This window comes from Seriola dumerili, unplaced genomic scaffold (assembly GCF_002260705.1).
Source record: "Seriola dumerili isolate Sdu_G_001 unplaced genomic scaffold, Sdu_1.0 BDQW01000068.1, whole genome shotgun sequence".
Classification (NCBI taxonomy): Eukaryota; Metazoa; Chordata; class Actinopteri; order Carangiformes; family Carangidae; genus Seriola; species Seriola dumerili.
Window position 1 is genome coordinate 15,478,056 of NW_019174323.1, and position 19,981 is coordinate 15,498,036.

Genomic DNA, 19,981 nt, shown 5'->3' on the forward strand with positions numbered 1-19,981 from the left:
ACAGTGGAAACCAAGAAATATCAAACACTTGTTTTATTAAAAAGACAATGAATCAAACTGGAACACAGCTCCAAATTGGTCACAATTGATATCACACCTACATGTCATGTCTCTATGGCAACTACAGATCCAACTCATAATTATGGATATGACCATGTTGGGGTGAAATATCTACAACGAATTAAAAAAATATGAAATTCACAGTGCCTTTTATCACTTATTTAAAGTGTCTCCATTTAAAGGCTGAACACCCAAACAAGGCACACAACAGTTTCTTCACCAGTGTCTGAGAAATGTTACACATGATAACACGAGTGCTGTGCAGGGTTTTTTTTTTGTTTTTTTTTCTTCACCTAAATGTTGCAAGCAAAAGTGCGAAATTTGGAAAGGGGAATCAAACTCGTGGTTTTCTTCTTTGGCAGCAGATCAGTTCAGACCGGTGGTTCTCAATCTCCTCTCCAAAACACGACTACAAAACATTGCAGGTGTAAGCATGCAGACGTTAAAACGAAATGTTTGAAAATAACTTTTCGTTAAATAATCATAAGACGCTTATCAAACAATCAAAAATTAATATTGAAAATGTATTTTTATCTCATGACTTGCCCTCCCACATCGAGAAGCACTTGTATTTGTCCTCAGCCCAAGACACACGAGCACAGTTATTAAATCTAAAACACTTCTTGAATAAGCAGACGTGGTTTTCGCTCAGGGATCAAATATTAAAGGTGTAAATTTGTGTCATTAAACAAGTCACAGTAGTTATACTTGTTACGTTAGCTTATCAGTTCATAATGTGCTGTATTGATGTTTAAAAATGCAACAGCACCTTTTAAGATGCTGTGACTCACTCCTCAGTGAGCCTTTACGAAGGTCTCCAGTGCCTCCCATCCTGCCTGGTCACCCATCCATTCCTCCATCATACACACTTACACAGTTGTTGAAAGAGGCTGTAGTGCTGGTGCAAGAAATGCACTAAAAATTCATTGTCGTGTCTTTAAAAATGGTCGAGATAAAGGAGACGGCTGTTTGGGCTTCACAACAATGCTGGCCAGCAGCACCTTTTATAAACCAGATCAGTCAACAGCACTGCGGCTGGTGGCGAGGTCTGCGATTAGACCGGCTGTACACGGCTGGCGACAGGTGGGCAGTCTTGAGAGGATGAAGAGTTTTTGAGGAATCACTGGTGGTTATCTCCGTACGCATTCACACTGCAAAGCAAACTTTTTCCTCGTCAAATGATTGTAGCGGCAGGATCACGACAGATGGGAGTTTTCACAACAGTGTGACAACAGCAGCCGCGGCGCTTGTAGTCTGAAACGCAGGATAAAAGTTTCTGATATGGAAGAGAAAGAAAAAAAAAAAAAAAGAAAGAAAGAAAACTAGCGGATGAATGTCAGATGGCCATGGGGTCTCTCCTGGTGTAGGTGCAGTCCCACATGATGCCGTCACCAATGGGAAGATGGCTGGAGGGTAACAGGACCTGTGTGAACCAGTGACTAAGGAACAGAAGGACAAAACAGAGGGTGGTCCATAACTCATTTTAGCACATAAACATAAACATACAGATTGTTTCCACCAACTTGCACAGATTTGTTTTAGTCTTTGACAGTCAAGATGGAGTGTAAACCTTCCGACTTAGTAAATAAATAAGACAACACTTGAGTTATGGTGGTAAACGGCCCCACAAATATTTTGCGAGAATGCTGCTTGTTTGGCGTTCTTGTACCAAAACTAATAAAGATGGCAACCAGCAGCTTGCACTGTTCGTATCAGACACTTGCGTTGAAAAGGCCAAAAGCTCAGGGTTTGGGTGAGATCCTGGATGGAGAGGCGTTTACGACCAGAGAGGGAACAGGAGATGAGGGCACTTGAACCTAACTTCAGGTAAAGGTATTAATTTGTCATATGTTCTTGTTGTTCTTATTGTTATTTGATATCAGTCACAAATATCAAACGATATATATATGATTATGAGAATGGCTGGCAGCGACTGGATCTGAATACTACAAGCACTTGATTTGCTTGCGTTAATCCATCATTGAGTCCATCACCCATGTGGTGCAGGTGTCTTGTGCCCCTGTGGATTGTGAAGGTTTCCTTGCGTTATATTGCGTCGTAGTGTTGAGCTATTATTGCATTTTTTTCTCTCATTAGCCAGACGCTAGTTTGCTAGCATGCTAGCAAAAGTAGACTTCATATCATTTGTTTTAATTGCCGGCACGCTACATTGTATCTGCCAATTGTCAAGCACGGGGAAAGTGAAATACCTGCAATACGATTACAAGTGCAAAATCTGAACTCACCTCCTTTTCTCCACGCCAAACAGTAACCTCCAGTTGTTCATTTTGCCACGATGATAGGGATTTCTGAACACCTGCATCGAATCAGAATAAAAACATTAACAGACATTTTCAAAAGGTGGATTTTGTACTAAACACTTGCAGAATTTAAAATGGACTTTGAGCTTGAAGTTAATCATTTTCCGTTCTTCCCAGTGTTAAAAGCAGCCCTGCAGTAACATGGTGTCTATTCTATACTCCTAAAGACTGACGTCATATGCACCTTGCCCTTCTCCCTGAGTCTTTTGGTCTCTTTGCGGTTGATGTGGCGCTCCACGCTGGTCTCTCCTCTGCTGATGAGTATGGCGTGCCACAGGGTGAGTCCGCCTAGAGCTACTGCCACCGAGCTGCGAGGGAGGGGGGAGGGGGGGCGGCACATTACAACCTTCATTTGATTTTTTTTAAACGTAAAGATATGCATGGGGAAATGTTGCTCACCTGGTCAGCACCCAGAGGAAGATCACACTCTTGTGAGCAGTGGTTTCTTTGAAGGTGTAGTCTGGAGGGGGGGTCTGATAATAACTCTGAAGGGGATGGGAAAACACAGTCAGGTACATATTCACAGTAGTGTCAAAGATGGTGTTATTTCACTGTCAGAGCCGGCCTGAAAATGTTGAACTTCACATTGTTCACAATATGCATGAATTAAGTCTAACGTGCCTGATCGTATTTAAAGCCAAGAGTTGTTTGTTTACCATCTGGCGAGCAAACGCTCTTGAGATACGACCATCCTGGATTAGAGGTAAATATGAGAGCAGAAAGCTAAGATTGTTTTCAGGTCTCCCCTTTCACTTCTGCTTTGCTATTTGAGATCGACTTCTGTCTTATTACCGTCTGGCAGCAGCTACAAAATAATTAATCACAGACAAACCTCATGAATATAGTAAATACATCCAGTTATAGCTAAGCTAAACTAAACTCTCATAACAGAAAAGTTAAAATCAGTCTGACTCACACTGGCACAGTTCATCCAGCCTCACCTCTATCGCACTGTACGCCTCCAGAAACAGGTCCCGGCTGCTGACGCTGCAGTAGATGCAGCCCAGGGTCATGTAGAGGCAGAAGGAGAAGAAGTAGCGGTGGTTGAAATGGCCCACACAGTTGTTCAGCCAGGCTGGAAACACGTTCAGGTCCATATGAAATCCGAAATTACAAAAACACTTAAAACATTTGAGTAAAAGTCGTTTTCATGCATTCTACTTTGGGTTTTTATCTGTTTCCTTTGAAAAGGATACGACAGTGGTGATCCATCTTCAAAACACACCTGCAATATAACAGACGCGATTTACAGAGAACAATTAAACTGGACTGATCAAATAACTCATGAACAGCGCTGGCAAATTATCTCACATGTTGCAGATGCTGCAGTGGTGCGTCCTGGGAGGTTTTGGAGTGATACACTTCTTACAGATGGACACTGAAGGAATATGAATTTTGTCCTAGGATAGAGAAAACAAAACACTAAGAGTAAATGTACACTAAGAGTACATTTTCCCCGAGCTGTGAGGAGTTTGGTACCTTGGGCGGGTGTCCAGGAGAGGTGGTGGTGGCCTTGTAGTAATGAAAGACCACCATGACGAGAAGCCAGTGGCCACAGCAGAGGTGCCACATGACCCAGTGCACAGGGTAGGTGCTGATGATGGTCGGTAGGATGAACAGGTAGATGATGACCACGACTGAGGTCGTCAGGAGGATGACCAAGCAGACAAACACCTGAGAGAGAGAAAGAAAGAAAAGAGAAGAGAGGGTAAGAAAAGAAGTTCGACCTGTAGACAGAAAAGAAAAGAAAAGAAAAGAAAAGCAGCGAGCTCACCACGCCAAACCAGCGGGTCACATTGTCCACAATCCAGTAGACGGGTTCGAACACACAGTCCAGCAGAGTGTCTGAGTTGCTGAGGCTGTTGTGATACAGTGACTTGAGCAGCAGCTTGCTGTAGCTCCACAGCTCCGACCACCTCCCGCCGATCCACGCTTTGCTCCCCCCGCCTCGGCCTCCTCTCTGCGGGCGGCACAGCCGGCACCAACGCAGCGCCAGTCGCATGGCGCGGGAGAGCTGCCACCTCCAGCTGCTGCCCATACGCATGCCACCGCCGCCACTGCCACCTCCTCTCCTACACGCTCTGCCCTCCAGACACACACAAACACACAGACACACACACCAACAGTTACAAACACAGGCTGCGTAAAACAGCAGCTCTTCGTAGCGCAGCCTGATGGCCACTGAGGTTTCCATTGTCCACCTCAGGAGAAGTAAGAGTTGTCAGGGCTCCTGGTGCATTTGAAAAGGAAACGAAGAGTAGTGAGCTCCAACACAAGAGAATAAGCAGTATACAGCACCACTCCTAGAAAGCCCTCTCTTTCCTAGAAAGCACTAAAGTTGTTTAAGTTTGGTGACAGCATCCTCCATGCCACACTTGTCCGTCAAAGCAAACAAGGACAGGAGCTATCAGGTAATGAGCTACGGCCATCAGCCCCAAGAAATAAACTTCTTCTGTTAATAATTTACAGCAAATCCAGATCTCCAGGCCAAAGACCTCCTAGAAACTTGCCGCGGAGATGCAGTGTGGTAACTCTATAAGAGGGAAACGCAAAGGGATGAATGTCGTAAGAAGGAAATAAAGTGGCTACCTGATCCCAGGGCATCATTTCATGAAAGTGAGTATTGGTTACACAGATAAGGCTTGTTCAGGTTCTCCAAAATAGGATGGCATTAATAATGAGAGATGCTAATCAGGGACCTTTAGTAGACAGTAACAGTAAACAGTTTTTCTTCTTCTATCGTCTGCTATTTGACTTCTCATGGTGACCTCTGTAAACTCTGGTCTATAGTTTTTATTCAGCATACACACTTTGTTGGACATTTGAGAATGTCTGAATCCCCCCCCCCCCCCCCCCACAACACACACCACACACACACACACACACCCCCACCCACACAAAACCACGTGTCCCATCTGTCCAGGTTAAGCATGATGACACTGATAGGTTTCCAATTCTATCTTAATTAATAGGCTTCCACACTCAACATAAATACATTAATACGTCATTAATAAATCAACATTAATAAATCATGACCATATTAATTCTATAACATTAGTGTAATTACATAAATGTATGGAAGCCCAATTCCACCAGGAAAGACAGAAAAATAGAAAATATAAAAGAACTTTCTGTAGTTTATTAATTTGCCCATGATTTTTTTTTTTGATTAATCATTTAATCGTTTTTGTTTACAAAATGTCAGAAAATGGTTGAAAATGGCCATTATAATTTCCCAGAGCCCACAGTGACGTCTTTAAACTCACTGACTTATCAAGCCACCAGTCAAAAACTGAATGATATTCATACTACTATCATGGACGACAAAAGAAAAGCAGAAAAAATCCTCACATTTAAGAAGCGAACACCAGAGAACGCTTGGCATTTTTGCTTGAATAATTACTGAAATGATTTATTACAATTATGAATTACGAATTGATTAACTAATTGCTGCTGCACTACTCATGGTAGGACACAATTATAGATGGGTCACCTCTTTGCGTTGTAAATAGTGATTATTTGCATAATTGGTTAATCCTCAGACTATTTTCTCAATTAATGAATAAATCATTAAGTCTATACAATATTAGAAATTAACATGCTAATAAACAAATACATACTGCGGTTTCCCAGATGATACAAATTGCTTGCAACATTTTGTGATTGAAATTGAAGGTTAAATTAAACATCTTCCTGGGCTGGACGTAATGGCTGAAATAAACATCATGATGTAGGAGAAAGAGAAATGTGAAAAATGAACCACCCTCTGAAGACGCATGCAGCAACACCTCTGTCCGTTGCAGACAGGCTGTTGGCTGACTACACACGGTGTTTAAAAGCACAGTATTAATCTTTGTGCTGTGTACCTGGCAGAGGCGGCGAACATTAGAGAGTGGCACACAGCAGGGCACCACAGTCTCTATGGCAACCCGCTGGCCTAAATCTGGTCTTAGAAGAAAGGAAGATCACTGCCTGTGTGTCTGACTGTAATAAGCTTTTCTTCGTCCTCTAACTCTGAACTGGCTCCGACGCACTGGGAGAAGAAGACGTGTCTGGCAGCTTTTACTTTTAGGCAGCTGATTTTCTGTTCAATAAGATCATTTATCTTGGTGCAGTGGAACTGTATAAACACAAATCATGCAAAAATGCAAGTCAATTAATGAATTTGTCAAGTTGGAGTATATTGATTGCAGTCATTTATTAGGTATTACATCTTAGAAAAACATTTGCTGGCTACAGCTCCCAAATGCTACGATGATTTATCTTGTAACCCCCGACGAATACTTGGGATTTCTGGCTCTTGGTCAGATTGTCAGAGAGCAGTTTGGAGACACAAGTCACGCTGGAAAAAGTGAAGTGGACACAGTTAATTCATTAACCGACCGTTAATTAGCTGACTTGAAATAATCATTTGCACCAGGCCTGTCTTGAATCTTTTTGTTTTGATCCGCTTCAGTGATTGTGTCAGGGCTGCACAGTTGGTTCTTGACCTATATACAGGTTTTTCAGCTGCTGGCTCGTGGTAATAAAATGGTTTTATAATTCATAGTCTCTCCATCTCTGTACTTTCTGCTGCACACTAATAAACTGCAGCTAAGTCACGACTTGTATACCTATAACGCAACACTGACTCACCACTTTGACATGAACCGCGGCTGCTGTTCTCTTGTGTTTTCTGTCTCTGGTAATTCCTTTGTGACAAGTAATAGTGAAGTACCGCCTCTGGATGCAAGTTCAAACTTACTGCACTCATATTAGGTTAGCTGAAATAAGACATCAAGGATGAAAACCGCTCCAGTGGAGTTATCACATCTCAACAGGGTTGTTGCCGTGTAATGTTTATATCAAGTATTGCCTGTAGTTATGGTTATTTATAATACTATGTAGACCTGGAATGATTATTAATTTATTAGACGATTAATTAGTTGGTCGACTGATAGAAAATTATTCAGCTACAACTATTTTGATAGTGGATTAATCATTTCATTTCAGTATTTAAACAAAAAGCCAGAAACCATCCGTCTCCAGCTTCTCCACTAAGAGGATTTGTAGTTTTTCTCTGCCTCATATTATTGGTTGGATAAACAAGGAATATGAAGACATTACCTTGAGCTCTGTGGGCATTTTTCACTGTTAAATGTGATTTTACAGACAAAATGATTAATCAATTAATAGAAAAAATAACATGCAGATTAACTATTTTTCACATGCAGCCCTAATATAGTGATATAACTGTCTTATATAATGTCTTTTCCCATTCCTAAAAGCCACAACTCAGTCAAGCACAAAATTCCTCCATTTGCTCACCATTTTGACAGCAGTGACCACATAATGCCTCTGACCCTGTACTGTGCATTAGATACTGTGTGACAGCGTCAACAGTCAAACCCAGAACATCATACATATATGCGATACATATACAAGTCCTGAGTAAAAAAGTATCTTAATTCATCATTTCTAAGTATTTCTAAGTACCTGTAATTTGTCATGGGGCTGCAAAGAGCCCATATAGGATCAAACACCTTTGTCCAAATGATGGATGAACAAGTCTATGGCAGAGTAGATATAAAAGTATGTGACAAACGCTCACACTGACACACTGAATGATACTTTCATCTCATAGAAATGTCTAATCTTGACAGTCAGTAAGTACATAAACAAATTCCTTCAATTTTCTCCAGCATATCATGCTTTAACGTTAGCTAGCTAACTGCTTGTTGCCTCCAGCCACCGTCAACCCGCCCGTTTTAACGGTCCGTTTTCCACACATTTCTGAGACCGAGCCGGACTAAACGTTACATTGACATACTGTACCTGGTCAGGTGAAAGGGGCGGACAAGCCTATGGCACCGGTCAGGGCATGGTCAGGCTAGACCGCGTTAGCTAAGGTCTCCACTGACTGACTGCAGCAAACAGTCAGCACAGCACAGCGCGGCGGTTCAAACGAAGATTGTCTATTGTGCAGATGATCCACTCAGCAGTAGGAAAACTATCACGTTCTCCGGTCCGCTAACCTGGCTGTTACACAATTTGACTTTTTTTTAAGTATTGTGATTCAAGTGTCGTTCCAGTATGGGTAAATTAATCTACGTGAAGTTATTTACTGTTCTTATTATCCCCGTAAATGAATGCCCAAGTGGCACCTCTTCTCTACTCCTTTTCTTTGGTACCGGTTCGGTTTAGAGCACGCAATGCATCCTGGTCACTGAAGTTTTATTCTGCTTTAACGGTTCATTAAAACATTTCTCAACTCACGCAGTTGTTGTTACAAACGATAAAATAGCTCCTTATTATATATTAACTGTAGGAGTCTTGTGCATGATAACAATAAATATTTACCAAACCGTCCATTTCGAAAGAAAAATAACGCTTTCCACAAATTTGGCATAACCAGGAAGTACTAAGATGTCATATGATTGTAGAAAAATGGCCGCGGTGCAGTGGTAAGGTTCTGTTTTCCTATTTTTAAAAAAACACCTTATTGTCAACTTAAGTCAATTAAATCACGTATCTGTTCATATAGTGCGAAAGTTGAGAACGTACTTGCAGTGCAAATGCTTGTGTCTGAGCGTCAGTAAAAATGTATTGCTCGAAATAACATGTCAACGTTTTTTTAAGCAGCTTTTCAACATAAGATTTCCAGTAAAATTCAACGTTTTTAAGTGTTATTATGGCTGTGCGTTTAAATCACACGCCCGCTTTGCTCATGGTTTAGTTGCAGTATAGCAGAGACTATGGGGATGTGATGATGTTATTAGCAGGGAATCGATATAAGTGAAGTAAGAAAAATTTGCTGGCTTTTTATTTTATAAGAAAATGCCTCTACTTGTGAAATGATGTCCCACATCTTGACAGCTATTATAAAATACACATGCAGAGTAAAACAATGTGGATTTGTCTTTCAAGTACAGAGTTGTTCCAGTTTCCAGATGCGACACTGTGTTGACACTGTAAACCACAGTGCTTAAAGATATGCTGACAGTCTATCATTCTTTAGAGTAATAGCAACTTGTATCTCTGTCATATGCAGCTGATGTTTGCCTCCTGTCGTGACAGCTGGGTGCCTCTTTCATCCCAGACCTTCATCTTTTTGTTTAAGTCAAGCTCACTTGTAGAGCTGCAACAATCAGTTGATCAGTTGATTGGCTGATTGAAAGAAAATTCATAGGAACTATTGTAATAATTGATTAATGGTTTGAGTCACACAAAACAAGGAATTTGGGGATGTCAGCTGCAAAGACGCAAATGTGTGTGATGTGATGGACATTTTTCATTGTTGTCTGGTGTTTTATTGACTGATTGATTTTTCATTTAATCAAGTAAATAATGATAAAAAATAATGAAAATAATCATCATCAGTTGCAGCTTTAAAAACAGAGAGAGAGAGAGTTAACATCAAATCTATTAACTGCAAAGTAAGTAAACAGTATGTTCTCTCCAGCTGCTCAATCAGAGTGTTCAGAAACCTGTGTAAGCTCACATGCTGACTGGAAAGGTGTCTGTCTATCTGTCTGTTGTGTAACCAGGCGTTCCCGTGGGCGCAACTATGACACAGAACTGCAGAGGTGTCGTCCTGAAGCGGCTCCGGTTGAGTTTGGAGACTACCATCCACTCAAACCCATAATGGTATCAGTGGCATAAACCTCCTCCTCCTCCTCCTCAACTCTCTTTATCCTGGCTCTCCATCTCCAGCATGGTTTCAGCACACTCTGTCATTTGGCAGAAATTTAGCGTTAACTGGATTACATTGATCTAACATTAATCCGCAACAATTACAATTTTACAATTTTCAAGAGTTTTAAGTTTGCATTAACTTTTCATTTTCATAGCAAACAGAATAAACTGAAACAAGCTACCCAGTAGGTGGGAACACAATGTGTAAACTTTTGATGTTAATTGAAAAATAGATAGTAGTGACGATAACTGTACATAACTTGTATTGAATGAGCTCGGCCTTGACTTGACCTTCACTCCACCTAGGTGACAGATACAAAGACCCGCCGTGGGGCTCGTAAAGGCAGCACCTCCTCCTCTTCCTCCTCCTCTTCCTCGGTGCCCCCCGACCCCCTAAGCTCCATGCTTGATGGGACCGACCCCTTGTCCATGTTTGCAGCCGCCTCAGCAAGTGAGACTCCAGCCATGTCACACAGCGCTTCCTCAGGGGTCCGTTTTTGGCTTTTTTTCACCCTGACAAAACTTCATTACAAAATTATATCAACCCTCAGACACTAACAACAACTCAAAACTAAATGCCGAGATGTTTTGCTTCCAGGACCTGGGGAGAAAGAGGAGGGAGAAGGAGGAAGAGGCGGTGGGAGTAGACTTTGAGCACTGGTCGTCGAAGAGAGGAGAGATCCTGGCCAGGTTCACCACCACCGAAAAACTCTCGATCGTGAGTCGTTCTCCATTCTAACACCAACACTATACCACTATAAACTAAGCTATGGAAGTTCATTTTATCAGCCTGTGTGCACACGATCGTGCTTTACTGGATGGAAATATAATCAAAATTTCTTTGTCTTCATAGAATCTTTTCATGGGCTCTGATAGAGGTAAGACCTGTGTTTCCATTCAGCATTACACTTTCATAAAACTTATGGCTATATCAGTATTTCACAGCTGTTTTCAAATACATCAACCTTTGTATTAACAATCTGAAGAATAATTAAAGCTGCTATAATCATCATGTTTATATAAACAATGGATTAAATAACTATGTGGATGTGAAAGGGGGTTGCTCAGAGCGACAAACCCACGGATAAATATCACCTGACTCTCTCAGCTCTACGCAGCTTTCTAGTGTCTTTTAGCTCGTTGTTTTGGTTTTACAGCCTGCGCCTTTTGTTTTTATTCACTCTCACGGCTCTCATCAGCCGCAGCAGGCAGTTGTTTTCAGTGAAGACGCTCAGATGAACTGTTTGCTACTCGCTCAGCATGAAACAGCTGACAGGCAACGTTAGCGGCTAGCTAGTGAGCGCAGTGGAGTGGCTAGCAGCTTAAGAGCCAAATATTTCCCTCAGGGGCTGATGGAGGCCAAACAGAGACAAACAGGTGGTAGAAACAAAAATAATTCATCAGTACTGCTTTATGTAACCTTTAAAAAAAAAAACAATAGAGAGACTTTGCTTGTATTTACTATATTTAAAAGATGACAAACCTGTTGTCTCTGCAGGAAAAGCTCCCAGTCCAGGATCAGCTGTTTCAGAGAAAGTCCGCACTCGCCTGGAGGAACTGGATGATCTAGAGGAGGTGAGGCTTTTGTTCGTGTTTACGTGTACGCAGGTTTGTTATTATCAGTGTTGGAACTGCTTCTTTCCCTGTCACATTATTGCTTAAATAAGCTGCACAATAGATTTTCCATTGAAGTAAACATCATTTGAGCTAAGCAGAGTGAGTCCGTGTTAGAGTAAGGATGTATTTTGGACCTGATTGTTTGCGTGTGTGTCTTCAGGGTTCCCAGAGAGAGCTGCTGAACCTCTCCCAGCAGGATTATGCCAACCGCATTGAGGAGCTGAACCAGTCCCTGAAGGAGGCGTGGGCCTCCGACCAGAAGGTCAAAGCCCTGAAGATCGTCATCCAGGTAACTCGGGGTGAAAATAACAGAGAGAAAAAAACCTCAGATATACTACCATGAAGACAGTGTTTGATCTGCACTGTGTCTGTATTAACTGGGTTTCTCTTTAAGAATATTAGCATTGACCTGTGACCTGTGTTCCAGTGCTCCAAGCTTCTGTCCGACACCTCGGTGATCCAGTTCTACCCCAGCAAGTTTGTTCTCATCACTGATATCCTCGACACTTTTGGTGCGTGAAGGAGCCTCGTTTCCCTCAGTTCAATTCCTGTAATAAAACAAAACAGTTTTCTGAGTATTTTCTTGCTTGTTTGTAGGTCGGCTGGTGTACGATAGAATCTGGACCATGTGTTCAGACCCGCGACCCTTGCCAGGTATGATCGAATACCTACATCCTGTTGTATTTCTGGGAAACACAGTATTTCTCTGTAGCTTCTGAGGTGACCCTGCATCGATTTGTTTTGTCCCTCCCTCCTCAGACTCCTTCACAGTAGAAGATGTGAACGACACGGCCAAGGAAACGTGCCTCAACTGGTTCTTCAAGATCGCCTCCATCAGAGAGCTCCTGCCCAGATTGTATCCTCCACTGACATCAGCTCGGCCGCGCAGCTTAGCTCTGCTAATTTTCAATGTTTAAGGAGTAATTGAATAAATCTCATCAGCATCAGTGAGCCAATAAGCACGCAGCACGCTCTGACCAAGATCCGGTCCTGCTTGTGATTGGCTGTGAACACCTTTGAGTGTGTAACGAGGCAGAGCTTAAAAGTAAAACTAAAATTTGCACCATAATGTGTTTTGTAATTTTCTTTTTGTTAAAATGGATTTGATAAAATTGGAATCCAAGCATCGTTAAGGATCGGTATCGAAGCCAAGGTATCGGAATCGGGGCCGATATTGAAAATATTTGAACCTTGCCCTAAAGATCAATCTAAAAAATAAAAAATATAAATATACACATATTTTGGTCTTAAAAAGAACTTTATTTAGCCTGCTCTTCCTCAGGATTCAAACTAATCTTGGACTTGGTTTTTAAATTGACCCTGATCATCAACACTTACCTCATATATGTATTTGAGTCTTTAACCTCCATGGACAGATACGTGGAGGCTGCCATTCTCAAGTGCAACCGCTTCCTTAATAAATCGTAAGTTTTCACTGTTCACGTCCTTTATTGGATTTATTATTTATTTATTATTCATCCTTTGCAACCTGATTTCTTGATTTCTCCACAAATGTAACTTTACGTCTCCAAAAAACCTGCCTCATAATGTTAAATTTATATTATTACTGTTAGATTCTGCATTTACCACTTCCAAGGCCTTAGTGTAAACATGTTAGTTTTGTATCGTATCATGCACATTTTCCTTCAGCTCATAAATAGATGGTTTGGTTTCTGTGGAAAATTTGGGATTTTGATTGAAGTTAAAGGTTTAAACAAAGTTAAGATGAATTTGTAACAATGGGCCTAGAAAATATTCCTTTCAGCTAAAAGTGTTTTTTTTTTTAAGATGATTTTTGCCTCATGGTGTCCTTCCTCTCTCCGCAGTGGCATCCAGGAGACGCTCCCTCGGTTGACGGCGATGATCCGAGGGATCGGAGACCCTTTGGTGGCTGCGTACGCCAGAGCTTACCTCTGCAGGGTGAGACTTTTTTCATCTGGCATTTCTTGCATTGCATTGACATGTCAGTAGGTTAGTTACCGTGCATGCCTGGAAGCACACATTATAAAACTCACTTTCTCCCTCCAGGTGGGCATGGAGGTGGCCCCCCACCTGAAAGACAGCCTGAACTGCAACTTCTTCGACCTGCTCGGCACCTTCCGCCAGATCGGTGGGGAGAGCGTCCAGAACCAGCTGGTGGTGCAGAGGGTGGAGGCACCCGAGTACCTGACGCTCTACTCACCCGCCATCAGCTGGATCCTGCAGTGCATCGCCTACAGAGCTCCAGAGGTACGAAGTCGAAGAAAAAAAAAACTGCCATTGTTAGTAGTTTTTTCGATGTAGTCATGCTGTTTGTCTTTTCTTTTCAGCCTCTTTTAACTGAGATGATGGAGAGATGCAAGAAACTGGGAAACAAGTGAGTGTTTTTAACAACATAATAAATAAAGAGGAGAGAAAAATGAAGTCCGTCTTTCTGCCTCAGTTTAAATTACATAAAATCTTCTACTGGTCTTAAAGATATTTTAGTTTTTCACCTCATATTAAGTAGCACGACCTCTGTTCCTGTTTCCCATAGCGCCCTGCTGCTGAATTCAGTTATGAGGGCGTTCAGGCCGGAGTTTGTCGCAGCCAGAGCCACTGACTTCATCGGGATGATCAAAGACTGCGATGAGGCCGGCTTCCCAAAGGTCAGAGGACATGGACACTTGTAATATGATCCGTCCAATAAATTTATATTTTTTTCAGTGACTTTTTTGCTTTTGACCCTGAAGACGACGGGTGAAATGATGCGGGGAGTTAAGGAAACTGAAATTTATTCTACCGCTGAGCTCTTCTATGATGTATCTGCTGAATCTGCTCGACATACTGTATATGAATGGTTGATTGTCGCCTCCTCTCCAGCACCTGCTGTTCGGCTCTCTGGGTCGCAGTCTGGCTTGTGCCGACCCTCCAGAATCCGAGAGGCTGACGATCCTGAATGAAGCCTGGAAAGTCATCACCAAAGTCCGCAGTCCTCAGGTACTTACTGTGTGAAAACTGAGGCTGCTTCCGCACACAGATGTTTGTTTCAGTCAGAATGTTCCAGATCATGATCGCGTGTGTGATTGTTGACGGGTTTTTCAGGATTACATCAACTGTGCCGAGATCTGGGTGGAGTTCACCTGCCGACACTTTACCGTGAGTAAAACGCAGGAGAGAGGACGCGTTGTTTTTCATTTTCATCATTTGGAATTGGATGACAATCTTCCTCTGTCACTCTCTATCTAGAAACGCGAAGTCAACACTATTCTGGCTGACATCATCAAACACATGACCCCTGACCGAGCGTTTGAAGACGCCTATCCTCAGGTTGGCAGCTCATTGGTTCACAGGGCGATTGATGCTAAAACTGCCATCTCCTCTTCGGTGACTCTGTTTTCTTTTGTCCTGCATGTAGCTGCAGTCGGTGATCAGGAAGATCCTCACCTACTTCCACGACTTCTCCGTGCTCTTCTCCATGGTGAGCGTTGGCCAGTTGAAAATACATGAAATGAGAAAAGACTCAGGACAAGCTGAAAAACTGTGACTTCCCTGCGTCCCGCTACGGCTCCACAGTATTTTTGTTTTTTTGTTTCTCAGGAGCGTTTCCTGCCGTTCCTCGACATGTTCCAGAAGGACAGTGTGAGAGTGGAGGTCTGCAGATCCATCATGGAGGTCTTCATCAAGTAAGAGAACCCCTTAAACGTTTTGTGTGGAAATAATTAGATTTATTTGCTTTTGTGACAGAAAGTAACTCCTTCTCACAAACGTGTTTTAAGAAAAAGTATGTTTGTGTCCCGCAGACACCAGGTGGAGCTCACCAGAGACCCGGTCATCCTCAACGCCATGCTGCACATCTGCAAGACCATGCACGACTCCGTCAAGTACGGTGTTTACTTTCATAAGTGTCTGTCGTTATAGTTTTTCTTAATTATAGTTATAAGTTCCTCTTTTACGTTAATGTGCGACTTTTCTTCTTCAGTTTTATTAATGTAGATTGTTGATAAGGACAGATATTGAATCTTGCGGATGTTCGTCTGATCTGCCCGGCGACAGTCTTCAGTTGGTAACTCCTCTGCTCTGTCGTGCAGCGCTCTCACTCTGGAGGATGAGAAAAGATCTTTGGCTCTGCTGATCATCGGCTTCATCCGCATGGTGAGACCCCTCCGCCTTATGTCTGTGGTTTAAAGGATAAAGACGAGTGTCAACAAATCCCCTGAAAACAGCCCCACTGTCCATTAGTCTCGCAATATCTTCTGACCTCTTTTAAAAGGCTAAGTTTGTTTTTTTAAACAGCTGGGCACTTTAAAAGTGTCTCTGTGTCTCTCTGAGTGCCACAGGAAAAACTGATGCATGCTTTTATGTGCAGCAGGCGTGATTACTGTAACGCTCTCCTGTCTGGTTCGACCCAAAAATGTTATACATCAGCTTCAGTTGATGCCGACCAGGACCAGAAGAAGAGAACACACGTTACACCTGTTTTAAAGTCCTTACATTGGTTGGTGTGTATGTGGCACTGAATCAAGATAAACTACACTTCCCACATTCATAATTAGCACCACAGATCTATCATGCTTTGGATACACACACAGTACTTGTTGGCAGAATCAATTCATTGTTGATTTTTTGCCTTTTTATGGATCAGTTGACAGTATGAATCTAAAGTGTTAAACTTTACAACAGTGAGCTGTACAACTCATCCTGTAGAGGTCAAAGCCGTGATTTCTCTTGTCACGTTTTCATATTTTCATGTCCATGTCAAATGTCATGAATGTGATTTCAATATCACAGTCGTTGAGTAAAAGCGGGAAATGTTTTCTCTCTGTTTACTCTTTGATCGTTGTCAATCACGTTGTTCAGGTTTCCTTCGGTCGTGACTTTGAGCAGCAGTTGAGTTTCTGTGTGGAGGCCAGAGCCACCTTCTGCAACCTGGAGCCAGTTCTGGTGCAGCTCATTCACGTCAGTATGAATCTGGTCAAATCAGTGCATGACACTCTCTCACACACACACACACATACACATACACACACACACACACACACACACACAGACACCATCATCATCATCATCTTCATGCTGACCTCGTCTTGTCATTTTGCAGACTGTGAACCAGCTGGCGATGGAGACCAGGAGGGTGATGAGAGGGAGTCACTCCCGAAAAACGGCGGCGTTCGTCAGGGTGAGTGAACGCACGCAGCAGGCGACCTGCAGAGTGTGAGCACAGAGAGCTGTGTTTGGATTGGGGGGAGGAGTCCAGTGTTGGGTTCAGGCGTTGACACCTCATGGCGTAACCACGTCTCTCTCTGCCTCTCTCTCCTCCAGGCGTGTGCTGCCTACAGCTTCATCACCATCCCGTCCCTCAGCAGCATCTTCAGTCGTCTCAGCCTCTACCTGCTGTCTGGCCAGGTCGCCTTGGCCAATCAGTGTCTCTCCCAGGGTGAGCAGGCTGCTTGGTTTCAGGTTTTAAACTGGGATGATTTCCTTGTTTCAACAAATCCTGACTTTTCCTTCCCACCTGTTTTCTTCTTTTGTTATATCTCTTTTCACCCTTTCTCTCCTTCTCTTCTATATTTTCTTTTATTTCCTTCTTTGTTCCCTCCTTGCCTACCTCCATTTCTTCCTCCCTTCCTCCCTTCCGTCCTTCCTCTCCTCCAGCGGACGCCTTCCTGAAGGCGGCGGTCAGTATTCTCCCAGAGGTTCCTCGCTCCATCAGCGTGGAGGGGAAACTTCGCTCCTCGGAGAGCTTCCTACTGGACTTCATCAACAACTTCCTGGCCACGCTTCTGGTTGTCCCGGTAACACGCTCAATTCTCTCTAATCAGCCTTCTAGTACAGAAAGATAAGGAAAATCGTCCTGTAGATCTTCCACACTCAAAGCTCAGTTGTGGGATCTCACGTGGGTTTAGAGGAGATGTGTTAGACCCATAATCCCTCACCATATTCCCTGTAGCTTTACAAATCTGTGAGTGTGTGTTTGCGTCTACAGGACCATCCGGAGCACGGCGTGCTCTACCTTGTCCGTGGTTTGCTCAACATGGTCCAAGATTACACCTGGGAGGACAACAGCGACGCCAAGGTGCGGGTCTACATCAGCGCTCTGCCCCTGCTGGCCGCCATGAGTCAGGAAACCTACCTGTACTCCGTCCCCAAAGGTACGTGCACACACACACACACACACACACACACACTGTGCACACACGTTCTATTTTCTTTCTTCCAGACAAAATCCAGATGACACAATTAATCTTATTTTTCTTTGAGCTCTTATTCTTGGAACACACTATCATTTTCAGAACTCCCTAATCCTACTTCATGGATTAACCCAATATTTAATTCCTGTATAAATTTAGATAAGCAAGTTTTAAGTGTTGTAACACTTCGACTGCTTCATGATGAGAGGCTGTGCTTTTTTATCTTTCTGTAAGCTGTAGTGGTTCATAGAGGGATTTTAATGTGAGCGCCGCTTTATGACGGATCTGTTCATCAAAAGCATATTTCTTTTCCCTCTCTTTCCTGGGCCCAGTGGATTCCAATGAGACACTTTATGGAGGAGACCCCAAGTTTCTATCTGAAATCAACAAGCTGTGCGAGACCCTGATCGGACAGATCCTGGATCACCTGAAGGCTCTCGGTCGGGACGAGGTGACAGACACAAAGAAGCTTCTTTATTTTCTCATCATGCTGCTCAGTTTTCCAATAACTAAAAGTTCAGTCATTTGTGTGTATTTGTATTGCTATGACGCTGCATTCAAGTACACATGGGACAGTCCAATCATCGCCAGTTCTAAATAGCACTTGTGTTGAAATTCTGGTTTCCTCCTTGCAGCAGAGCACACGGCGTCAAGGCTCGCTGGCCTTCTCCCTGTTCGGTGTCCTGTTGTCTCACGGTGACCTGAGGAACAACAAGCTGAGCCAGCTGGCCATCAACCTGTGGAACCTCAGCCACAAACACGGACACTGTGAGACGCGAATCTCAGTGAGTTCACCCCCACGCCTCAAACATATTCCAACGCATTTCCTCAAACGGCTCTACCCGTAATTATTCAAATGTTTAGCCACCTCCCTGTGCGAACGCAGCCTCACCGTGTTCCCGTCTCGCTCCTCCTGCTCCAGGTTCGCACCCTGGAGTACATCAAGCACCAGGCTCAGCAGCCCAGCATGACTCACCTGTCGGATACGGTCCAGAGGCTCACACTGCAGTCCCGCACCTGAACACCAGCCTCTGCGAGCTTTGTCAAAACATTTGTGCACTACACGTCAGGTTTGTGTAAATAAAAGGTGACAGGAAGCACAAAGAAGAAGAACAAAAAATGCCTTAATGTATTTAGTGTGAGGAGACTTTATGGACATTTGAGGGGGTTGTGAATGGAGAAAAACCCCTTTGGATGCTACAGATTCTCACCCAGTTCGGATCAATTTAAAAAAAAAAACCTAATATTAATTCCTCTAGACTGAGGTTTTGCCAAAACTCCTTTGTGTTTAGCATTTCAAAGCTAAAAACAGAAACTGATTCAGCTATCATAGGGAGCTATCACAGACGATTAAAGCCTGCAAGTAAAACCTTAGAAAAAATTATTTAAAGATCAAATGATTCAGTTTGCAATGAAGAAAAATGACATTCCTCTGCAGGTTTTCTGGTCTTTAAGTCTCGTCACAGATGGGCGACTTATTATTTTCATCTATCACCATCCATACAATATATATTATGTAATAATATCGGTTTAATTATAGTTTTAACATGTTGTTCTCTTCATGTATTTGTAGAAAATAAACATTCACTCTGCTTTGTATTTAAACACTGATCATGTTTATGAATGTATTTTTAACGTTGCTTATCAACTGCAAATATTTCTTTTCAGTCTTTCATTAACAGTTTTGATTCTCCTCACTAACGCTCCACCTGTCAGCTGTTTGATCCACTACACGGTGCATTGAAAAAAAACGGACAGGAGAGCGTTTGTTTGAAGACATTCTCAAACTCTTCTCAGTTGTATTTTATTTATTCAATTAGTGAATCATTGAAAAGGCAAACACTCCCCTTAAGTTCTCAAAGGAAAAAAAAATATCAAATACAAAAGCTGTGACGATGTTCACTGAGACACACACACACACACACACGCACACACACACACAGTAGGCCTTTGGTCACACACCTTTTTTTTACTGCCAGATAATTAAAAGGAGAATTTTGACAAAACTGACTTTCAGGTTGGTAAAAAAAAAAAAAAAAAACATATCTCTAGAAGTTTTGTTCAGTCTTTCCCGACGTGTCAAACGAAGTGAAGCTTTGACAGCTGACACTTGTGTGATATGAGTAGGAGTAGCATGTTCTGTGACATTGTTTAGTTGGT

General features: G+C 42.7%; 2 protein-coding genes across 2 annotated transcripts; one reads left to right on the forward strand and one right to left on the reverse strand.

Moving 5' to 3' along the window:
* Window positions 1–15: 15 nt before the first annotated feature.
* LOC111219910 (probable palmitoyltransferase ZDHHC16) lies at window positions 16–8,294 on the reverse strand. Its single transcript, XM_022742757.1, has 10 exons — window positions 8,196–8,294; window positions 4,156–4,462; window positions 3,861–4,055; window positions 3,693–3,781; window positions 3,578–3,606; window positions 3,323–3,456; window positions 2,781–2,866; window positions 2,566–2,689; window positions 2,307–2,377; window positions 16–1,499 (listed from the first exon to the last, which is right to left on the reverse strand). The coding sequence occupies exons 2-10, from the start codon at window positions 4,423–4,425 to the stop codon at window positions 1,397–1,399; spliced, it is 1,101 nt and encodes a 366-aa protein (XP_022598478.1). The 5' UTR covers window positions 4,426–4,462; window positions 8,196–8,294; the 3' UTR covers window positions 16–1,396.
* Window positions 8,295–8,807: 513 nt separating this feature from the next.
* cunh16orf62 (chromosome unknown C16orf62 homolog) lies at window positions 8,808–19,432 on the forward strand. The gene is made up of 30 exons (XM_022742749.1): window positions 8,808–8,824; window positions 9,908–10,007; window positions 10,362–10,544; window positions 10,654–10,773; window positions 10,909–10,933; window positions 11,554–11,630; window positions 11,833–11,961; window positions 12,100–12,184; window positions 12,270–12,326; window positions 12,432–12,528; window positions 13,049–13,096; window positions 13,499–13,592; window positions 13,701–13,901; window positions 13,982–14,028; window positions 14,188–14,299; window positions 14,514–14,630; window positions 14,736–14,789; window positions 14,880–14,960; window positions 15,049–15,111; window positions 15,231–15,316; window positions 15,434–15,514; window positions 15,722–15,785; window positions 16,491–16,589; window positions 16,732–16,809; window positions 16,953–17,067; window positions 17,286–17,425; window positions 17,617–17,782; window positions 18,154–18,272; window positions 18,457–18,606; window positions 18,744–19,432. Exons 1-30 carry the CDS (start codon window positions 8,808–8,810, stop codon window positions 18,840–18,842), a joined length of 2,904 nt encoding a protein of 967 aa, XP_022598470.1. The 3' UTR covers window positions 18,843–19,432.
* The last annotated feature ends 549 nt before the right edge of the window (window positions 19,433–19,981 follow it).

What these genes read in the sequence shown, in the direction of transcription:
- cunh16orf62 (XM_022742749.1), top strand. An exon ending in AGACCCGCGACCCTTGCCAG is followed by an intron (nt 12,327 to 12,431) that starts GTATGATCGAAT and finishes CTCCCTCCTCAG; the next exon opens with ACTCCTTCACAGTAGAAGAT. An exon ending in ATCATGGAGGTCTTCATCAA is followed by an intron (nt 15,317 to 15,433) that starts GTAAGAGAACCC and finishes TGTGTCCCGCAG; the next exon opens with ACACCAGGTGGAGCTCACCA.
- LOC111219910 (XM_022742757.1), bottom strand. Translation starts at nt 4,425, where the DNA reads ATGCGTATGGGCAGCAGCTGGAGGTGGCAGCTCTCCCGCGCCATGCGA. An exon ending in CACTGCAGCATCTGCAACAT is followed by an intron (nt 3,607 to 3,692) that starts GTGAGATAATTT and finishes GTTATATTGCAG; the next exon opens with GTGTGTTTTGAAGATGGATC. An exon ending in GACTCAGGGAGAAGGGCAAG is followed by an intron (nt 2,378 to 2,565) that starts GTGCATATGACG and finishes GATTCGATGCAG; the next exon opens with GTGTTCAGAAATCCCTATCA.